At 45.7% G+C, this 22,859-nt stretch overlaps 1 protein-coding gene across 9 annotated transcripts in view; it reads left to right on the forward strand.

Annotated features, from left to right (window-relative positions):
* USP6NL (USP6 N-terminal like) overlaps window positions 1-22,070 on the forward strand; it is a 141,843-nt gene extending 119,773 nt beyond the window's left edge. For all 9 annotated transcript variants that reach the window (XM_082238816.1, XM_082238813.1, XM_082238815.1 and 6 more), the window contains one exon: window positions 16,265-22,070. In XM_082238816.1, the coding sequence (XP_082094942.1) occupies window positions 16,265-17,685 (1,421 nt within the window). In that variant the 3' untranslated portion in view covers window positions 17,686-22,070. The remainder of the gene's footprint in view (window positions 1-16,264) is intronic.
* Window positions 22,071-22,859: the final 789 nt, after the last annotated feature.

The following is a 22,859-nucleotide window of genomic DNA, read 5'->3' on the forward strand; positions in this document are numbered from 1 at the left end:
TGCCTGACCAGGGTCAGGAGATCAGTGTTTGGATGAACAGATGAGTTTTACAAGCAATTCATTCTGCAGAAAGGTACATGTGGGTCAAGCTCATTGTCCCATCCTGGAGAGCACAGGAGGTAAACTTGCAGCCTTTTAGTTAGCAGGAAGGCAACATCGTTAAAATGCTGGTCTTGTGTTCATGCCTTAGCATGCGGCCCCGGAAAACAATTTTCGCTTCTGAGTGTGAACAACGATCAGAGATGCTCTTTTCTAGACCTATCACTCATTGCAGAAAGAGGGGAGGGCTGGGAGGGAGGTTTCCTGGACTGTTTGCCCCCCCCCCACACCCAGCATTCATAAGAATGTCTGTGCTGTTTAATAGATAAGTGGGTTTTTGTGAGCTGAGAAAGGAAATTGAATTTTACCCTCCACTATTGAGAGGGACCTTCAGGATTTCTGCCAGTTTAGTGTAACATGAGAGAGTGAGCTAGTCAGGCACTAGCTCTTCCTGAGGAAGATGGAGAGGAAATCGTAGAGGATGTCTGTTGGAACTGTCAGGCTTTTAATGTTCTTAACATTGCAGGGGTTGGACTAGAGGACCCTCGAGCTCCCTTCCAATTCCACAATTCTATTAACATTCTGAACAATGAGACTGTAGATGACCATTGCTATGGGCTGCTCTGTTTTCAGCCTCTTTCCTAAGTATTCCTAACACTCCAGATTTATTTCAGAAAGAGTTAAGTATTTATGCTTCCGGTGAAAATTTGACTACAATCCCAAGATCTTTTTCCAAAGTAATTAGTCAATTCACACTGTGTGTGTGTGTGTGTGTGTGTGTGTGTGTGTGTGTGGTGTCCTCAAAGCTGCACATCATTTTAGGCATGTCCCAGTTTTGAACCTTATGCGACCCATTTTTTAAAAACCTCTTTTTCTATTCTGAAAGTTCTCTATTTGTCCCTATTTCTTTTAACCACCTGGCATTATGTGCAAGGATACCATTTTCTGATCGCTGTGGCTTTTGCCTTATTTTCTCTCTGCTAGGCCAATAGTAGCCTGGACAGGAAAGGGGGCGGGGAGGAGTGGAAACTGACAGCACTGAACCAGAGGCTCTGAATGTGGAGTTATTGCAAGCACTACTGGAAATATTGAATCTTATAATTTATTCCTTTTGCAAACTGAGGCCTGTAAGAAATTTGGGGTGGGGAGGAGAAACTCCACCTGTTTTCCACCCCTCGACTTCGCCTTCCTCCCCACACTTATGAGATGGTTGAATACAGGTGCTGCCCAAGGCACCTACGGAGTGCTGGCTTCCGTGGAGGAAAATTGGAGTTTGGGGCTCCTCCCCTTCCTGCCCAGCCCAGCCCTGCTCATCATATTGGGAGACTGGGGCTCAGTCAGTCTCCAGCTCACAGCTTAGCATCAGGAATTGGCTAGAGAAGAGGAATGCGGAGGAAGTTCTGGTCCCAGCTGGTGAAGGATACCACCAACATTGTGCTGCTCTCTGCTTCCAAGGACATTCCCCCAAGGCATGAAGGATTCTGATTCCCCATTATTTTTCTGTGGATATAATGGTGACTCTTCTATTGATAGACATCCATACTGTCTCCCCCCACTTTGGGCCTCAGGGATGGATGCCCATGCATGGGCATTCCACTTGGGGCCGCCGGGGGGGGCGGTATTTCTTCAACCCCCAAATGGGGGTTTTCTTTGTGCCTAAGTACCCACAAGATACGTCTTGAAAATCTGTCAGATTTGTTTTCAGTTCCTGTTTAGCTAAGGAAATGGATGCCTCATTTGCTCTTCATCTGAATTTCATCAGCCCTTGAGTTTTATCTCCCCACTCCGTGTTCAATTCTTGTTTTTCTAATCACTATCTCCAGGCGATGCTATCTGTCACCAACCTCGCTCTCAGCGTCTTCTAGACATTACCTCACTCTTGCATGCCTCGTCTGTCTCTAGTTCCGCAAACGTGCAGGGGGCAGGCAGCTTCCTCCCCAGGCAAGCACAGGGTTGATCCTGTCTCCTGTGAGCTCAATGAAGGGCACTGGCTGCCAGCTAAGGCTTCCTTTTGCACCTCCACATCAAGGTCAGCCAGTTTGGGAGGGAGAATAACAGGGCCACATCAACACAGAGAAGCAGCACCAAAACTGAGAGAGCCATAAGGAATCATTGGGGCAAGGTCCCCTTTTGGCTTTGGAATAAATCATTTCGCTCTGTCTTGCTTCCAAAGTAGACCCACAATGTCCAGATACAATCCTTGGTTATTTCATTCCCATCATGGACAGATTGCAGTGTCTAGGGCATGACATTGCAAGTTGAAATGAAAGCTGCCTTGTAGGACTTGGAAGCTGAGATGGACAGGGATGTTTGCCTTGAGTGATGTGTGTCCGAATTCCTTACAGGCTCTTGAATGGAGGGGTGAAAGGGAGCTTCTGGATTTGGATCCCGGGGCTTATTCTTGTTTAGTAAAGGTAAAGGGACCCCTGACCATTAGGTCCAGTCACGGATGACTCTGGGGTTGCGGCGCTCATCTCGCTTTATTGGCCGAGGGAGCCGGCGTACAGCTTCCGGGTCATATGACCAGCATGACTAAGCCGCTTCTGGCGAACCAGAGCAGTGCACAGAAACGCCGTTTACCTTCCCGCCAGAGTGGTACCTATTTATCTACTTGCACTTTGACATGCTTTCGAACTGCTAGGTTGGCAGGAGCAGGGAAGAAGCAACGGGAGCTCACCCCATCACGGGGATTCGAACCGCCGACCTTCTGATCAGCAAGTCCTAGGCTCTGTGGTTTAACCCACAGCGCCACCCACGTTCCTATTCTTGTTTGCTTGGCAAGAAAAGAGACAACACTTACCGTATTTTTCGCTCTATAACACGCACCTGACCATAACACGCACATCGTTTTTAGAGGAGGAAAACAAGGGAAAAAATATTCTGAATGAAACAGTGGACGTATCATTTTTGTGCTTCATGCTGTGGCCACAGACATGTGATCTGATGGTGAATTTGGGGTGACCCAATGCAAAAATCCTGAGGATCCATGTGGACCCATACTTTTTAACCATGTTTTTGCACCATTGCAGCCCCAGGCAACAGTGGGTGCGTGATTTTTTTTGGGGGGGGGGGGGAAAGGCTGTAGCCATGGACATGCTATGTGCTCTGATGGTGAATTTTGGCTGACCCAATGCAAAGATCCTGAGGATCCATGTGGATCCATGCTTTGTAACCACGTTTTTGCACCATTGCAGCCCCAGGCAACAGTGGGTGCGTGATTTTTTTTTGGGGGGGGACAGGCTGTAGCCATGGACATGCTATGTGCTCTGATGGTGAATTTTGGCTGACCCAATGCAAAGATCCTGAGGATCCATGTGGATCCATGCTTTGTAACCACGTTTTTGCACCATTGCAGCCCCAGGCAACAGTGGGTGCGTGATTTTTTTTGGGGGGGGGCAGGCTGTAGCCATGGACATGCTGTGTGCTCTGATGGTGAATTTGGGGTGACCCAATGCAAAGATCCTGAGGATCCATGTGGATCCATGCTTTGTAACCACATTTTAAGTGGGGAGGGAAGGAAAAACACAGAAGGCTAAGAATGCAGGAGAGGGCTATAACGTGAGGAAAGGAAGGCAAAAGTTCCCCCCCACCCACCCACACAAGCCAGCCAGCGTGTGCTCTCTCTCTCTCTCTCTCTCTCTCCCTCTTTAAATGGAAGAAAGCATATTTGAATGCTGTGTGTCTCCAAAAACAAAAAGCAGGAAGTCAAATCAGAATTTTAAGCCGAACCTGTAATCTCTCTTCCCTTCACAAACATTGTTCCTCCGGAGCAGGGAGAGGATAGAAGGACGGACGCTCTGCTTCCCCCTCTACTTGCCTGGAGGGGAGGGGCTTCCCCTGCTCTTTGTTCCGTTTGAGCAAACACAGCAAGGAAACAGAGAGGGCGGGCAGTAAGACCCTGAGGCAGAATGCAGGAAACCTGCCACTTCCTCTCTTCAGGCTTCCCTTCTCCCTGAAGCGCGGTTTGATTTTTGCCTCATTTTTCGGCTCCAGGGACCACACATTCGCTCCATAACACGCACAGACATTTCCCCTTCCTTTTTAGGAGAAAAAATCTGCGTGTTATAGAGCGAAAAATACGGTAGCTTCTTTTCTGCATGTGACCTTGAGCCCGCTGCTCTTTCATTCTCTCTCAGCCCAGTCTACTTCACAGAGTTGTTCTGATGATAAAATGTAGGGGTGGGGGGAAACCCTGTGAGCTTCCTTGAGTTGTTAGGAGGAAGGGCAGGATAAAAATGAAGTCAAATGAGTACAAAAAGGCTAGGGCAACTAGAACAAAGGAGGGATGGAAACTCCCTTCTGACCAGCTGGGAGAGTTAGTGAGATAAACCTTTCCCGGAATTTATATATAAACTCCTGGATTTTCTACAGAAAGCTTATAGGGAAAAGGTAGAAAACACGAACTACTACTTATAGTACCAATCATAAGAACTCCAAAGTTTTCATTACTATGAGTTATCAGGAGAGCCTCTGGCTCACTCATCTCTGACAATGGGCACTTGCTGGCTGGAGCTGTTGGAAGTTAATTGCTAGGCCAGCAAGATGTGGCGGGTTAAAGGTTCCTCCTCTGTGCTCTGGTGCTCAGGGTGGCCTGGACTGTTTGATGCATGTCATCCTCACAACATCCCCGTTATGCAGGTTGTGCTAGGAGTGGAATATGCACCTTCAACTTAATCCTTTTAGGCTGCAGTGAACACTTTGGGACTTACTCCCTGGGTAAAGATAAATAGGCTTGTGCTTTAAGATTACAACTGGTGAGGAATGCCATCTCCTGCTTCATACTTGTGCCCTAAACTGCAGTTGCCCTATGCCACCGAGTCAGACCATAGACCTAACTAACTCAGTATTGTTCGCACTGATTGGCAGCAGCTCGCCATGGTTTCTCTCGGCTCTAACTGGAGATGCCAGGGATTGAACCGCGGACCTCCTGCATTTGCAAAGCAGATCCTCTACTACTTCCCTTTCCCTGCAATAATGAAATAGTTATTGGCAGCTTGCAATTCTAGCCATGCTGTTAATTTAGGTCCCTCCCATATGGGAACATCCGAGCACTAATTAGGCTTGGTGGAATTCTCCATCTGGCAAGCCTTGTTTAGGGTGCTAAGAGCTTTCCAGAGCTGTTTGGGCAGACTTTGGTCTGTTGTCAAAGACATAACTTTGCACAGCATTGAAAACATGGCAGTCCATCTGGAAGGGAATTTGTAGTGTGCACTCTTCCCTGTTTTCTTCTAAACTCTCCTTCAGAATGAGATGGACTGGGCAATCTTAAGGCTTGTGCTGATTACCAGTTTGCTTTGGGATTTTTCTTTCCTTCAGACATGGTCGAAAAACGCTTAATTGCTCAGTCAAAGCATTTGCGTTCCAGGACCATGGGCCAGATATCGTTCCTTCACACCCTATTCTACCCCAGGAAAACTGTAACACCCAGAGAAAAGGCTGTTTTGCAAAAAGGAAGATATTCTGATGGTCCTTCCTATCAAGCACAGAATGTCTTCTGTGGAGCAGATGGGGGAAGAAGAAAGGGTACAGAACTTCATAAATTGCCCGATCACAGCTTTTTCCTTCTCTCTGAAATGTATCAGGCTGTAATGGAATTGCCAGGAAGCCTTCCAGTGATTCTTCTCTCCCAGGATCCTTTTATCACATCTAGTGGGTCTCTGGTTATTTTTCACAGATCAAGGACCTCAGAAGGCTCTTTAATTTTAGCTCATCTGTGAATTTTTCACAAACTTTCTGACTCCTTCCCCAGTGCCCCTGATAAGGCTTCTGCATTTCCTTAGAACTTAACATGCATTAAGAGCTTCTGAACAAAAAAAAAATGTTGCCCGTTACACAAGTAGGCACCATCTCCTTCAAAAAGTAGAAGCCATGAATGGTGCTGCAGAGATATTATTTCGTTAACTGGCCATGTCGCCATTAATCCAGTTTGACTCTGAAAGATGACTGGCAATCCTAACTTGTTGATGTGAACAAAGGGTCTGTTGTGCCTCCATGTGCACCAGCCTTCCCAAGTCTGGTTACCTCCAGATATTCTGCATTACAATTCCCATCAGTCTGAGCCAGTGGGGCTGATGGGAATTGTAGTCCTGAGTATCTGGAGGCTACTGGGTTGGGGAAAGATTGTGTGCCCATTGCCTTTCCATTAAGAAGGGGAGTTAAGTGTGCAGCCTTCTTTCAGAATGCCTACTGGGGATATTTGTCTCCCTCTAGACAGGGTCAACAAATAGGGGCTTTGTTTGCTTACGAATCCCTATCAGCCACCAGCTCCTCCACCATTGACACTCTACAAACTGCAGGGCAAGTGAGAACTTGGAGGAAGTGGGGATTGTGTGTTGCCAGGTATCCTTTCCACCAGAAAGTCATATGTGCTTGCTGCTAAGTGATGCTGCTAACCTCTCTGGCAGGCAATTTACTTAATGCACGCACATGAGCAAAGGACTGGGAACTAGGGAGTTATAGGACTAACTGATTCCACCACCACCCCCACTTCCCGGAGACCCTTCCTGCCTTTTGTGGGCAGCTGGCCAGCCCAGCCACTTTCTGTGGGCGAGTGGAGGGCAGAGGGAGCGTTGCACATCCTCACTTTGTACAGAGCAGACAGTATGTGGTTTAAACTGCAGAAACCACTACCACGGCATTTGCCGTTGGTCACCAATTCAGATGGATTTAAAAGAGGACGGGACAAGTCTGTGGAAGTGAAGGCTGTCAGTGGCTACTAGTCACGAGGTCTTTGCCATTTCCAAGATCAGAGGCAGCCCAGTGCCTCTGGGCAACATGTCGGTGAGGAACAGCTGAAGCAGAGGGCCATTGCGCTCATGTCCTGCTTGTTGACGTCCCACAGGCATCTGGTTGGCCACTGTGGGAATAGGATGCAGGACCAGACAGGACTTGGGCTCTCCAAATGTTCTTATATCTCATTTAGTTCACAGCTCAATGCTAAAACACAAGCAGCATGTTGTTATTGTTAAAATTATATATTTAACATTGTTAAATGTTAAAATTATATAGATGTATGGAGCGAAAACTAACATGACCTCCATGTTTAGAATAAACTAGATCTTCCCAAGTAGCAGAAGACTGAGAAGGAAGGGAGCAATGTGGGCGGGGGAATTCCTTGTGTGAATGAGGAAAGTTCCCTGTTGCCTTACCACTGTAGCTGCCTGGATGTTGGATCTTTATCTAGGGGAATATAATTGATAGGGCATAAATAAGGGTTGCTCTCATAAAGCATCTGCTTTGCATGTAGGTTCCAATCCCCAGCATCTCTAGGCTTAACTGGGAATGTCCTCTGTCTGACACCCCAGAGAGCTGTTGCCAGTCAGGGTGGACACTACTGAGCTAGATGGATGCAATGGCTAGACTCAGTATGCAGCAGCTTCCCATGTTCCTAAATAAAAGAAAGTGCATTTCTCCTTAAACTTTCTGTTTTTCATTCTCCTTTTGTCTCTCTCCTCCAGTAGACCACATTGCTTTTCGTTCTTCACAGGAATTTAAGAGTTTGGCTCCTAACTTTATCAGCTTCTTCTCAATTCAGACTTCTGTTTTAGCTAATGTCTTATCGGTTTTTCCCTTTCTGGCATCTGTAAAAAATAATAAAGGAACAATGTTGTAAAAGGATCAGTGCAGCGTACTTTCTCTTCTACAGCTCCTGTAGTGTCACTTTTTTATATTTGTTTTTCCTTTTCCAGATGAATATGGAATTTTTCATTTATACGTTTGGAGGACTCACACGTATCTGTTTTATTTTTCCTTTGCACTCCACTTCATTAACCAACTAACTCTCCCGATACTTTTCCATGTTGTTGATGTTTTTTTATTCCTACTGATTTCTCGAGTGCATCTAAATGTGATGAAGTTAGAGGTTGCCATGGAATCTTGGTTTCCTCCCGGCACTTTGCCTGTCTCTGTGTGATTTGAACTGTATAGTTTGAGCCATTGAATTTCTCTCCTCACGTCCTTATGGATATAAGCGGTGCCACTAACTCTGCTTGTGCTTCTTCTGAATATCCACTTAGACTTGGTAAAATCTAGCACGGCTTGAAATTGTTGTCTGTATCAGAGGACCGTGATGCGTTTGCCTGGGGCTTTTATTTCAGTAGCCCAGGAACAAGCAACTTGTTAATTTTTCTCCCCTGCTTTTAATTGTCTTTCTCTTAATCTAGGTAAGAGTTTCCAAAGCGAGTTTATACAATTAGCACCCCAAACTTCAGTGCAGAACTAAATTGTGTTGAGCCAATTCTTCAGTGTTCTGAAAATTGCTGGGATTGGCATGTCCCTTTATTTATCATGATGATCCAGAAATGAGAAAGGGAACTGTGGTGAAGGACAGATCTAAATGTCACCCTGAACACATAGTTGCTTCTGAAAAATAGCTTCAGCTGCACACCTGGTTTTGTTCCTGTGCCCCACGAATCTGCTAGATCTTGCTTTGACATCATGCCACAATGTTCTGTGTTTTTGTGCTTCCCCTTCCATATCACCGTTGTGCAGTGGGAAAATGTCAAATGTCATGATGGGGAAGAACCATAACTCAGTGGTTAGAGCTTCCTCTTTGGATGCAGGGGGTTCCCAGTTTAGTCCCTGGCATCTCAGTAGCAAATAAGCTACTGATTTGGAAGACCACAAACCCATCAGTCTTGTAACATGTTTCCCTGCGATTGCCTCCCCTCTAAGTTCTGTGAGGACTCTCAAGACATGCACATTCTGGAGCTGAAATGAGGGTCCGAAACTGGTTACTCAGACTCTGTTGTGGCATTCACTTCAGTGTAATTGGCTGTTAATGCATCTTGGGACAATTAAGCTGGAAGGTTTTGCAGTTGTGATTAATTTCCACAGGGTGGTGACAAAGATCAAGAATAAGCCAGTAGCATTTCTTTTTTTTTTCCAAATCTCTCTACTCCCTTGTTTCCTTTGATCCTTGTCAGTATGTACTTTCACCATACCAGCTTTTAAAAACAAGATGACTTGAATAGCAGAACCAGATATTCCCCCGCTTTTTAAAGGGACACCTGTTTTTTTCCTTCTGAATGACAAAACTCACAGTAGAAGTACCCTAGAATGCCAGTGCTAGGAACTGAAAAAGCATTTCTTTAAGCCCATGTATTTGAAGGCTTTTAAAAAACGAAATCTTTCGAGTGCTGAAAGACTAACAGGTTTTCTTTTGTAAATTATTTAATATGTAGCCATGAGCGTAAAAGGCAGGCTTAAAGTATATGTAGGAATCCTGTTGCCACAAGCCTTTATAAATTGTCTTGCAAAAATTGTAAGACTAGAAGCTGGAAGAATAACTAGCTGAAGTTCAGCAGGTCTGATCCAACCAGAGTTAAGCACTTAGTATCCTATTACTCTCCAGGGGAGAGTTGGGCATGTACTTAAATCTCTGCTGTTGAAGTCAGTAGAACTGGGAAGTCCTAACTGGCTGGATCATAACCCCAACCAAGGGTACTTCCTTCATCCTGTATTCCTTCAATACTGTTTTTCTTCAAGAAGTGTCAGTGGGTTTGGAAAGAGCATAACTCTGCCATTCAGACATAAGGAGACTCTGTAGAAACATCACAAATTTGCTTTATTTAAGAGAACGAAGGAAAGAAACAATCCTATTCATCTGTTAGGTTTGCCAACACCTAGGCCAGCAGTGTCCAAACTGGGTGATTGTGTGCTATGAGTAACATTAGGAGAAACTTCTTGACAGGTACAATTAGACATTGTCCAGCTTCTTAGCAATGGAGTCTCTTACCAGGAAGAGCAGAGTACCGCCTTCTTTGTAGGGCTTCAACAGAGTCTGGACAGCAGCTTATTGAGGATGAGCTAACCTTAGACGGCCTGTATCAGGCAGGTAGTTGGATCAAGTGGGCCTATGAGGCTCCCTCTGATTCTGCAGTGAAGTGGATCACAGGACATTTAGTCGTTTTTTAAACTTTGCCCTGTGACTGTGAATATGGAAAAGGGCAGCTCTGCAAGTAATAATCACCTGGAGAAGAGCAGCTTGCAGTTGTGGGATGCCAGAGCATCTCGTTCTGTGCCCTTCTATGGGTACTTAAAATATTATTTAAAAATATTGCCATTGGTGATGCAAACAAGGCCTTGATTAGGTGTGCTGTGTTACACTTTGAGACAATTACATCCTTTGCCTTGGCTCTCTTCCCCCAGCCCCTTGGGAGTGATGGTTCCAGGCACTACTTTATGACTTGCTTGCTTTGGCTGACTCCGCATGTAGCTCAGTTTAGGTTCTGTTGCTTTTCTGAGGGAGGTTTTACGATGATGATAATGAACTTGCCTTTCCTCTTTCTTGCCAGCACCCGATATCGTGGCCTTCCTGTTCGCTACTATCCCCCAAGTGTCTCCTGGTACTTTTGCCTCTGCCTGGTTCATAGCATTCTTGTTCTTTGTGGTTTGAGCAAAGGTTGCTTTTATTTGATTGATTGATTGATTGATTGATTGATTGATTGATTGATTGATGGGCTTGTAAAACTGTTTTGTTTCATGTGCCTGAAATAATGGGCTTGTTTTATATTCAGTAAGTCTCTGTTCTTTTTAACAACAATATAATAATCCTGGTATTTCACCTGCATTTTACCTCCTCTCTCAGAGTAGTGGTAGCTGTTCCAGATATATGCATGCAGGTTTGTTTCAGCCGTTGTCACTGCAGCGAATGAGCCCATATGTGGAGGTGTTCTGTGTGTGCATGCAGGACTTTTGGATTGTAGCAAGCGTGGCTAACAACCTATTGTAAAACAGGGTTTTAGAAACCCAATTGTCTGGTTGCCTATCACGAAGAATAGCTTCCAAGTGGCTAGATCACGTTTTATCTAACCTAGTGTCTTCTAATTGCTGTTTGACTACAACTCTCTATCATCCCTGACCATAGTCCAGGCTGGCAGGGGCTGGTGGGAGTTGGAATCCCAACAACCAGTGGACATCAGCTGGTTGGGGAAGGCTAGAAAAATTTTCCGAAGTGGGAAAGGTGTCATTAAAGGTAAAGGGGCCCCTGTCCGTTAGGTCCAGTTGTGGACGAATCTGGGGTTGCAGTGCTCATCTTGCTTTATTGGCTGAGGGAGCATGACTAAGCCACTTCTGGTGAACCAGAGCAGCGCACAAAAATGCCATTTACCTTCCTGCTGGACTGGTACCTATTTATCTACTTGCACTTTTGATGTGCTTTCAAACTGCTAGGATGGCAGGAGCAGGGACCAAGCAACGAGAGCTCACCCCATTGCAGGGATTCTGATCAGCAAGCCCTAGGCTCTGTGGTTTAACTCACAGCACCACCCACGTCCCTTCTGTATATGTATAATATATATTCTGTGTATGTATAAAGTTTTGCCTAACAAGTTTTGCCTATGTATAAAGTTTATACCCAACAAAAAAGATGTGTTGGCAGTGAAGGTGGTGAACCTTTTCAAGTTTATTTATGTATTTTTAAAAATGTGTATACTCCCATCTTCTAGGCAGCATACAACACATTATTAAAACAATGCCGAAAGCTCCCCAGCAGCCCTTGTTCCTCTGAGCGGTGGTACAAATAAAACTGTGCTTTGCTTTGCTTTGCTTCTGCAGTCCTAGGGCAACTGGTCTTTGGAGTTGAGTTCTTCCTGACACCTCCAATACATGAAATTAGGTTGGCGTGAGCAAGGGTGGCAGTGAGGTGCAACTTGGTTGCTAGAAGGGACCTGACCAGCTTTCCTAAACTGGAAAACATCTCCTCCCCCCACAACACAATTCCAATTTGGCGCTTTATAAGCCCTGGTTGTCTTATGCAAATGCTCCTGGCTACTTACCTGGACTGTTAAATTTGCTTGCGTTTTCCTTTCTCTCGGATTCATATGCCGACTGCATGTTCTGTGTGCAATGGATCAATGATTCTAGGAGTAAACTTGCGAACCCCATGGGGTTGAGCTTAGGAATAACCATGGGCTCTGTCTGCTAGTCCTTGGTGTCTTCCTTGAACACAGAAGGTATGTATAGGTATGTACGACATCGACCACTCTGCTTGGAAGATGCTGTGAAGCTTCTAGATTGGACTGGTTAAAGGACTGATGGCCTGCCTTTTTCCAGTTCAACAGAACAGTGCTTCCTGCATGCTGCACTTCAGGTCTGGTTTCTCCAGGTTTCATCTCAAGCCTGCAGCAGCCTTAAAGCAAGAAAAGAGAGACGTTATGAGCATAGATCTCTTTGTGTTTAAATGAACCCTGCCATAATGATAGGATAGCAAATTGGCCACCTGGTACGGCACAAAACACATAATGTGAGCGCAGCCTCACACCATAATCGTAATCATATTTTCATGGAAGGAAACTCTGCTGATTTCAAGGGAACCATTCCAAGCATTAAGCAGGCAGAACACATGCACAGTACCCTGACGAGAAGCACCTGAGATGAGAGTGATGTTCAACTTTCAGGCCAGTTCTTAATTTAAGATGCACCTAACCCAAGACCATGTCAGCAACAAAACTAACAAAATGAATTTCAATAGGGACAAATGTCAGATTCTACACTTAGGGTAGGAATAACCAGATGCACAAATATATACTAGCTTGCCAGTAGTACATGTGAAAAAGATCTAGGTCTTAGTAGGCCACAAACTTTAGTGTGAATCAGCAGTGTGATGCATCAACAAAAAAGCTAATGCAATTCTAGGCTGCATCAACAGAAGTATAGTGTCCAGATCAAGGGAAATCACTCTATTCTGCCTTGGTCAGACCCCACCTGGAATACTATGTCCAGTCCTGGGCACCACAGTTTAAGAAGGATATTGACAAGCTGGAATGTGTGTAGAGGAGGGTGACCGATATGATTAAGGTCTGGAACCAAAGCCTTATGAGGAACGGTTGAGGGAGTTGGGAATGTTTGGCCCAGAGAAGGCTGTGGTGATATGACGGCCATCTTCAAATAGCTGAAGGGCTGTCACCGTGGATGATGGAGCAAGCTTGCTTTCTGCTGCTCCAGAGGATAGGATCTGAGCTAATGGATTCAAACTACAAGAAAGGAAAGTCCGACTACAGAAGACCTTTCTGGGGGTTATTGCTGCTTGGCAATGGAATGGACTCCCCCAGAAGGCAGCAGACTCTCCTTCATAGGAGGTTTTTAAGCAGAAGTTGAATGGCCATCTTTCAGGGTGATTCTTGCTTTGCTGGGGGTTGGACAAGATTACTCTTAGGGTCCCTTCAAACTCTACCATTCTATGATTCTACAACAATGGACATCCAGAAAAATAAAATCGCATTAGGAGCTGAGCATCTGATGCATAGTGGCAGGTGAAGGAAGGGATGCTTAACCTTTCCTCACCAGCCACTTCCCTCCTGCAGTTTTCTCCAAGCGGTGTGTCAGACCTGTGTTTGCAGAGTATAAACAGGCTTGCCGCTTCAGCAGCAATAGAAAAGCATCCGGGGAGGATATTTGTAGTGGGAAATTACTTCCTATGAGGAAAGGTTGTAGCATCTGGGACTTCTTGGTTTGCAGAAAAGGCAAGTAAGAGGTGACATGATAGGTGGTTATAAAATTATGCATAGCATGGAGAAAGTAGATAAGAGAAAAGCTGTATGTTAGCAGATTCAGGGCAGATTTTTAAAAAAGTACTTTCTCACACAGCTCATAGTCAAACAATATACCGTATTTTCCGCTCTATAAGACGCACCAGATCACAAGACGCACCTAGTTTTTCGAGGAGGAAAACAAGAAAAAAAATATTCTGAATCTCAGAAGCCAGAACAACAAGAGGGATTGCTGCGCAGCGAAAGCAGCGATCCCTCTTGCTTTTCTGGCTTCTGAGATAGCTGCGCAGCCTGCATTCACTCCATAAGGCGCACACACATTTCCCTTTATTTTTTAGGAGGGAAAAATTGAGTCTTATAGAGCAAAAAATACGGTAACTTGCCACTTCAGTAGGCAGTGACGACCCATCAGCTTGGATGGCTTTAAAAGACAAATTCATGGAAGGCCGGGCTATTAGATGCTACCGGTAATGATGGCCACCTTCTCTCTCCACTGTCTATTCATTATGCCTCCATTTGCTGGCAATCGTAGGTGGGCAGAGTGCTATTGCATTCATGCCCAGCTTGCAGGCATCCCACAGGCATCTGGTTGGCCACCGTGGGAAGAAAATCCTGGGCTAGATTGGGCATTGGCCTGAACAAGCAGGTTCTTCTTACCTTCTCATGGCGGGGGCAAAGGGCTGAGCACCCCCTTTCCACTTCCACCCTGCCCTCTCCAGGTGCCACTTTGCAAAGGAGAAACAGGGCTTTAGTGACAAGATGGCCGCAATTTGTGTTTTGGTCAATAGATCCTTGTTGATTATACGGCTTAAAAGTCAGGGGCCTGAATGATGTTGGGAGATCTAAGCAAGCTGTATATTTTGTGTTGTTTCATGCCTCTTTTTTGACATTGAGCCTGGAGTGAGAGTTCATCTGCCTTATGCCGAGGCCACGTGACTGGGATCTAAAGCTGTGGCTCTATTCATCCCTTCTCTCTTTTTGCTTTTGTTGCCGATGTGCTTTCCTTCCAATTATTTTCCACATCTGATAAAACCCACGAGCCCTGCTTGTGCATGGCTTTGGTCTTGGCAATCAACAGTTGCGACCTTGGAATGCCCCCCCCCCGTTAGTGCCCCTGCTAATTCTTCATTTGTAACCCCAGGCTCTCGACCGGAGAACTAGTGTGGCAGTTTAGGGTCATTGTCATATCATCCTCCCCACCTTTCAGATCTTCAGGTGTTAGCCTACAACATCTAAACAGTTTTAAGCCACTCATACCGGGGGCGAACACACTCCCTCTCCCTCTGACTTGTGTCTGTGAGAGAGAGATTACAGAGAGTAATCTTCAAAGCAACAAAGAATTCAATAAAAATGTCTATAGTATTCTCACTGGGGTTTCTTGAAAGCTTAGTGGTAATTAAGAGACCTTAAGTGTACTAAATTAAAAAGAATAAAGCCGCCTTATTAATCAACCTACATACATTTCAAAAGTTTTTTTCTTTAAATACAGAACAAAACCCTATTCATTGAACCAATATATAAAAAATGAGGAAGTGCAGGGAGTTGGACTCTATAACCCTTGGGGTCCCTTCTATGTGTTTTTAGCGGTGCACTACTGGCCTAGGGCTTGCCGATCGAAAGGTCGGCGGTTCGAATCCCCGCGGCGGGGTGCGCTCCCGCTGCTCGGTCCCAGCGCCTGCCCACCTAGCAGTTCGAAAGCACCCCCGGGGGCAAGTAGATAAATAGGTACCGCTTACCAGCGGGAAGGTAAACGGCGTTCCGTGTGCGGCTCTGGCTCGCCAGAGCAGCGTTGTCACGCTGGCCACGTGACCCGGAAGTGTCCCCGGACAGCGCTGGCCCCCGGCCAATAGATGTGAGATGGGCGCACAAACCCCAGAGTCTGGCAAGACTGGCCCGTTCGGGCAGGGGTACCTTTACCTTTACCTTTACTGGCCATTCTGGCGAAGCCCAAAATGGGTTTCCCAGCCCTGCTCTGACTTGAATGACTGGTGCATGTGCACATGCCCCTTCTCATGTTGCAGGAAGAAAGTACCAAATGTATGGAGGGCACATTTATTTGGAGCGTGGCGTCTTCCCAGTTGCAAGGTTCTAAATCCACCCTCCTCTTCAGAAAGCAGAGAGAACAGAGGTTTAATTCAGAAAGGGAGGTGACATTTTTGAGTAACTGTGGTACAACTCAGTTCATTGACTTTCTCTCTGCTTTGTACACATATGCAAGACTCACACGAGGTAGAGAGTCCCCCCCCCCCAAAGTCCTAATCACCTTAGACTCAGAAGGAAGGCTGTGTTGTCATCTAAAATTAAGACCGTGAACTGCTGCAGTTTCAGGAAAAGCACAGCTTAGACTATTGGGCCTTTGTAGTCAAGACCATTCGAGGTCAGAAAATTAGTTTCCAAATTTGATTTGTGTTAGTAAGACAGTTCTTGCATGCCTCAATATCTTGCATGCTTTTGGTATCAAACTGGCTGACCACTGGCAGTTCCTATTACTGTTAGAGAGTTCATGTATAGGACAGAAGGCTAAATCTGCCACAATCGCCAACCTCTTAAGACTTGATTTCAGCTGTGAACCCTCAGTTCTTGTTGCTTTATGTAATTCATACATTGACATGTGTTCTTTGGGAGAAGAGCGGGTAGAGGCGGGGAACCAATTAACTTCCTTTGCCACAGGGAGGGATCCATGGCAAGAGTTTAGTTTCTATATGTAATGCTTATTTTGGTGTCTATTCTTATAGGTAAAGATGACGAACTTCCAAAGAAGTTGGGGAAAGTTCCACCCGAATCTCAGCCTGCCATGCTTAATCTTACTCATCTGGTCAATGGGCAGAGCGGCACCAGTGCAGCAAGTAATGGCCGGGCTAGCCAGAGGGGAGGACGCAGAGCATCCATAGAGAGAGGCCAGGAAAGCTCGCCAGGCCACCGGAGGAGAAAGGATTCGCTGGAAAGGAGACAGCAAAAGCCCGCGACGGCTAATGTGCGGAGTGGGTTGCTAAAGCATGACTTGGAGAGCCCCAGGAAAAAACCTGAAGTTCAGCCAGAGTCTGACTCCAAGCAAAATTATAATGCATCTGCTAACCAAAATTCCAACGCTACTTTAAATACAGGAAAGGAATTTGTGCCCAGGTGGATTAAGCCTTCGGATGTCAAAATCATTGAAAAGACTGCAAAGCTGACCATGGAGATCAAGATTCGATCTGCAAACCATGCCAGTTCGGGAATGCCACCAAGTCCTGGGCCTGAGGGACAGGCATTCAACGTGAAGCAAAAGATCAGGGCTTTGGATGTCGATGAGGGTAAGCGAGAGTCAAATGCGTCGCAGTATGACAATGTGCCTGGTGGTGACCCAGAGAACGACAATTCTGTGGAAGAGGTGCTAGAAAGGGCAATCCTGCAAAGTCCGAGGAACACAGCTTACTCCCTCGGTTCAAGGAAGTCGACAGAGAAAACATCTAGTCCACCAAAAATATCCAACAGTTATGCCTTCAGCTCACAACCAAGAGCCCCTAGATTCTCTTCCCAGTCTGATGGGGCAGATATTGGACATAACTTCAAGCCGCCGCCACCATCTTACAGTAACCCACCTGTTTACCATGGAAATTCCCCAAAGCATGTTACCAACATGGTTCATTCCGGCTTCGTAGCCACACAGTATAATTACGGGAATCGAACCGGCTCTCCCAGCCGGCCCTACATCCCTGAACTTCCAACAGAGATGTTTACTGATAGACCACATAGAAATTACGCTGTCAACCACCAGCATGTGGTCGTGACTCCTTCTAGTCGAATCGAAGTCCTCCCAGTTGAAACTTATGCAAGCAAACCTAAGTCGCCCAACGCCAACAGATTTGTAATCCCCCCAGCAGATTATTTGCCAGACAGTCGAAAGTGGCCTGATTCTTACACGCAGTCCTGGAGCCAAGATGGTAGCCGAAGCCACTTGGCTAACTTGAGGAGATACCCGCCTTTTCAATCGACACCTGTTAAAGAACATAATCTCTCCACCATTTCAGTGGATAGCCCTATAAGATACAGGACTTCCCCACCCTCTGAAGAGCTCGGCTTGCCACACTACCAGTATCCTAATTCCCCAAGCCCTGCACACCACTACAGACACCAGACTGATGGGTTGTCCATGCATGAATCAGTCCTGCTTTGAGAAACGACACGTGCTCACCTGAAAGACCAGGGGAGGAGCATGCAATGGTTGCACGTCTGGGGTTGGTGGTCATCCAAGATTCATGATCTTCATACAGGACAATTCAGATAAAGGCATATGCAAACTGACACTATTTCACAGCTCTGTTAAATGTTGACGAAAGCTGAAAGTGAGCATTGAAAACGGACGGAAAGGTTGGATTCTCATAAACATAGCAATAGGTTTGTATGTTCAGCGTGACGACCATGGCGGTTGTTTGTTACGTTCGTGTAGCTAATTGAGCAAATGACCTTGTTGCCTAAAACCTCAGTAAGCTGCTTTTTGACCTGACACTACAATTGATTGTGTGTTCATGTGTGGCAACAGAATTACAGAGTCTAAAATGGAGGCGTGTGTATTCATGGACTGCATCCACAAAGTACTTTTTATTTCTTTTTCTTTTTTTCTTTTTTTTCGGGTTAACTTAATTTATAAACCACCCCATTCACTTGGGATGGGGGTTTCTTGACGTTCTTCTATACATTGTCTCAGTAAGCCAGGAGTGAGCATTCTGGGTTACCCAGAGCAGAGATGCTACTGCCTATGGCTCACATAGAAAGGAGAAGGTTTGACACCCAAAGCAAAGGCATTCTGATACAGCCAATAAATGGTGCTTATTCTATCAGGACTGTCTGCGAATTGTAGCATGTGTCTAGGATGTTGATGGTATTTGAGCCCGTCACCCACATTTGCACATCCAAAGGCAGTTCTGCAGCGCATTAGGTCTTCATTTTTAAATCTCAAATGTGTGTTTTGATGGAGGGGAGGGCAGAGGTGCAATCAAATATAGTATGTGCATCATTCACACACAGAACTGCTAATATACCGTGAGTGTCAGTGACTATAGAAGGCCTGCACAGATATTTGGAATGCATGCATGGCAAATGATGGGTTTGTGCTGGTCCACGCCACTCTTGCCTGCCTTGTCAGGGCTGGATTTCATGTTTGCACATGGAGTCCAATGTATGTTGGTCCAAACCCTAGGATCTGTCCCCTTCAAATCTGATGGCTCGCAGAGCACGTGCTTCGGGTCCATGTGGGCCAGGCACTGTGTGTGTGCAACCTGATGCAAGCACGAAAGCCAGCATGTCAGCTGCAGGTGGGAGTGAGCATGCTGCGATGTGGTATCCTTCTCCTGCGTCGCACTAATGTTCTGTGCACCCACAGAGGGCTACCTGAAATGCAGCCAGAAAGCAACTTTTGTTTAATGGGTTCATTAAACGAGTTGCTTTTGACCATGGTGGCTGCATTTCAGGGCTCGCTGTAAATACACAAAAGTGCAACACGAACAGTGTTTAACGGAAAGATTAAAAGGCGTCTTTTAAGCGCCACTCTTTCCTAGAGATGGCATTTCCCTTCATCAGCCCCGACAAAGAGGTTTTGATCCCTTGAAAAGCATCGGCTATTCCTGTAATAATAAGAGTTTTGTCTTTTCAGAACCAACTTTGAGAAACCAAGATGCTTTTATCGCTCTTTGTTGCGTACACCACTGATGTTGCCTTTTGTGTCTGGCACCGGGGCTGCCCATCACATCCAGTGTTCTTTTGAGTGTACCACAGGCACAGTCTGCCAGGAATGCCTATTAATTTTCACTGTGGCTTAACCAGAGGGTGTTTCTGGTGGGGGCTGCAAAAAAATATATACCTCCATAATGGTGATCCACCAAAGTCAAGGCAGCATACGAGCTGTAGATTGTAGCCCACCAGGCCCCTGCTTTCTCCTTCCTTCTCCTTTCACCCACATCAACGCCCACATTGCACCGTGTTCTTGCTGTCCCAGCAAGTTGTTGTAAACAATGGGCTCCTTGAGCCTTTGGAGGGTTGAATTTGACTTGGTGAGCTGCGAGCTGTGCAGGCCAGCTTCAGAGCCCGTCTCAGGTGCACTTCGAAACACTACCCTTCCATGTTCAAATCATAGCTTGCCCTTTACTTCCGTAAAGACAGAAATGTGCAGTTATGATTTGTGAACATCGGCACCAAAGGTGGCCGGTTCATATCCCAGCAGGGTTTTGTGATGGTCTCGGAAACGTTTGAGCTGTTCCCCCCCCCCCACCTCAATTTGTATTCCTGTGTTTCTGGCACCCCCTCGCTCCTTTGCTTCCTTGTCAATTCCCACAATGTGCTTGAGCGTCTTGTTTTTCTTGAGAGCAATAGACTTTTATGCCCTTGATTGGGCTAGCGCTGCTGTACCATTAGGCCCTTAAGAGATGATTGTAGGTATAAAGTCTAATGCCGAAGTGCTCCCTCATTGTTAATCGGAAGCCAGCAAATTCATTGTAGCAAAATGCTTTGCAATCAGGGCCTGCAACCTTGTTTGGGTGGGTATGTATGTTGCTTTCTCCCTCCACTCCCATTTTGCTTTGATAGAGGGGAAAAAATCTTGTAGGGTGGCTGGAAGAGAGCAGGCCGGCAGAATATCTATGGGGGACTGTATCCCACTGATTTGGGTGAAGTGCACATGGAGTCAGTCCTGTCTGAGCAGCAGCTGTCCTGCTCGGCTCAAATGTCCAGGAATGGGCAGCAGTGCATGTGAAGCCGCTACTGTCCCAGTGCTTCACATGCTCACATCTTGAGATAACCAGAGATCTGAACCTGTGCTAAGCCTGTCCTTTTTCCCAAGCAGAGCTAATTGATTAGGATAACAGTGGCGGTGGGAAGTACCATACACACCCTCCTCAGCGTGGCTGTTCTGATTCAATTCACACGTGTGTCCTTAGGCTATGCTGAGATGTTTTGTTTTTTAATTGGGATTTCTGATCACAGATCTGCCCCGTCTGTTTTGGTCATGAAGCAAGGGGGCCAGTGCCCATGGCCTAATCCAGAGGTAGCCAGCCTAGGGTCCTCAAGATGTTGTGGACAGCCAGGCTGAGGCTCATGGGAGCCGGAGTCCAATCACCCCTGGCCAAATCCCATTTTTGAGCTGACCTATTCAGCACTCTGGAGGCTCTGTCCTCTCACACACTAAACCATGGGGTTGACTGCATGCTTCACTACTGCCCACAGACACAAGAGCAATGATGAACCTGGAAGAGACCCAAAGCCGATCCAGCAAATGCCTCCAGCCCCTCTGATCCCTGGTTGAAAGATGTGCACACATGTCTCCTTTTTGCCATTCCCCTCCCTTCCCCTGTATGGCTGCCATACAGTTTGACCCAAGCTCTGAACCAAACTCCCTGGCTTACGATTCTCCCCACATCTGGCTAAAATGTTGGATGGAAGTATTTTAGAGTATTCTGTTCTGGTTGAAAACAAACAAAACACTGGTCGTCTCCAGGTTTCAAAAGATTAGGTCCTCTCTTTCTTTATCCACGAGGTTTTTCCCACGAAGGTTTATCTGGCTGCACTGATGGCGAAGACTTAGACCAGGCTTCCTCAACCTTGGCCCTCCAGATGTTTTGAGACCACAATCCCCATCATCCCTGACCACTGGTCCTGCTAGCTAGGGATCATGGGAGTTGTAGGCCAAAAACATCTGGAGAGCCGAGGCTGAGGAAGCCTGACTTAGAAGTACAAGTGTGTTGTTATTCCCTCCCCACTTTTTTTCTAAATTGGGTTTGTACAACTTGTGACCCATAAGGCTAAACACAGCCTGCCCAGGCGATTATCAGCTTCTCTAATTCTGCAGGCCCAGGCGGGCCGCAAAAGATACCCAGGAGGATTATTCTGCCCTGTCTGGGTCCCCATGTATATTTATTGGGCTGGTGGGTCATGAGTTGCTCAAGCTCCCCCCCCCCCCAAGCAATGTGCTATTGTGCCTATGCTCGCTGCAGGTTGGCGCTGCTAATGTGTTGACGGTACCGAAGTCTTTAAAAAGAATAGGAGGAGGGAAAGCAACATTTAGCCAACGTGATGGACATTTTGTGTGTGTATATACTGAATCTGATGTAATTTTTAATTAACTTGGCAAATGACTTTTAATAAAATAAAATAACCCTGCAGAACGCAGCGAAGTAGCTACTTAGTACTGCGTTGAGGAAGGGGGAGAAGAAGGCTTTAAACTGACAAACAGTACTTTGTGGTTCCAATTTACTTAACTGCCGCGTAGAAATGTATGTATATAATAATGTGGCTGTGTAATAATCTCAGAGTTTTAAACCATGGCTTTGTGATTAATAATAAATATAATAAAAAAGCGAGCTGTACAATTTACTTGATGCTAAGCAGCGGAGAGAAAGCTGCTCCTAAAATATGTATTGAGACTAGTAAATACTGTAGATTTTTATATATAAAATATATACATGCTATTTTTCTTATGTCATCTTCGACAGTTTTTTTTTTAAACTCTGTTTTCCTATTTTCTTGTGACCTGTATTTTTAACCTGTTAAAAATAATGATTAAGCCTATGATTCTATGTCTTGTGTGCCTGACTCAAAAGAGTATTTCTGGTAGTTCGTCAAAGCAAATCTGAATCAGAAAATCATCGGATACCAGATAGATAGATAGATAGATAGATAGATAGATAGATAGATAGAAGAATTATTATCCTGAAATTCTCTTTTGGACTCTTATCTACCGGTATATCATCCTTCCCCAGCTTGGGTCTCTCCTGGTGTTTTGAACTACAACTCCCATCGGCCTGAGCCATCATAGCCAGTGAGAGGGCTGAGGAAGACTGGTTGGAAACAATCGCTGGAGCTGTGTCCAATTAATTTCAACTCAGAGTAGACCCACTGAAACTAATGAACCTATATATATTAAGTTAGTCATGTCCATTAACTTCAATGGACCCACTCTGAGCACGACTAGAACTGGATACGTTAACCCTTGCAGTACTGTATTATTTTAAAGCCTTGATGCAGTAAATTTCCAGGCTTCAACTAGAATGATGCAGTGAGCAGAGCATACCGTATTTTTCGCTCTATAACACGCACCCGACCATAACACGCACGTAGTTTTTAGAGGAGGAAAATCCGTAGGCATGCCACCCATAGGCATTCCCTCCATAACACGCACAGACATTTCCCCTTACTTTCTAGGAGGAAAAAAGTGAGTGTTATGGTGCAAAAAATACGGTAACTTTCCTAAGGGGGTGGTGTGCATTTGTCCCAACCATCTGACTTGTGTCATCTTCAAAAGCAAATAAGATAGAAGGCTGCTGCTGCTACAGTAGTAGGCTAAAAAAACAAACAAACAAA

Source organism: Podarcis vaucheri (assembly GCF_965113315.1).
Source record: "Podarcis vaucheri genome assembly, chromosome: 10".
NCBI lineage: Eukaryota > Metazoa > Chordata > Lepidosauria > Squamata > Lacertidae > Podarcis > Podarcis vaucheri.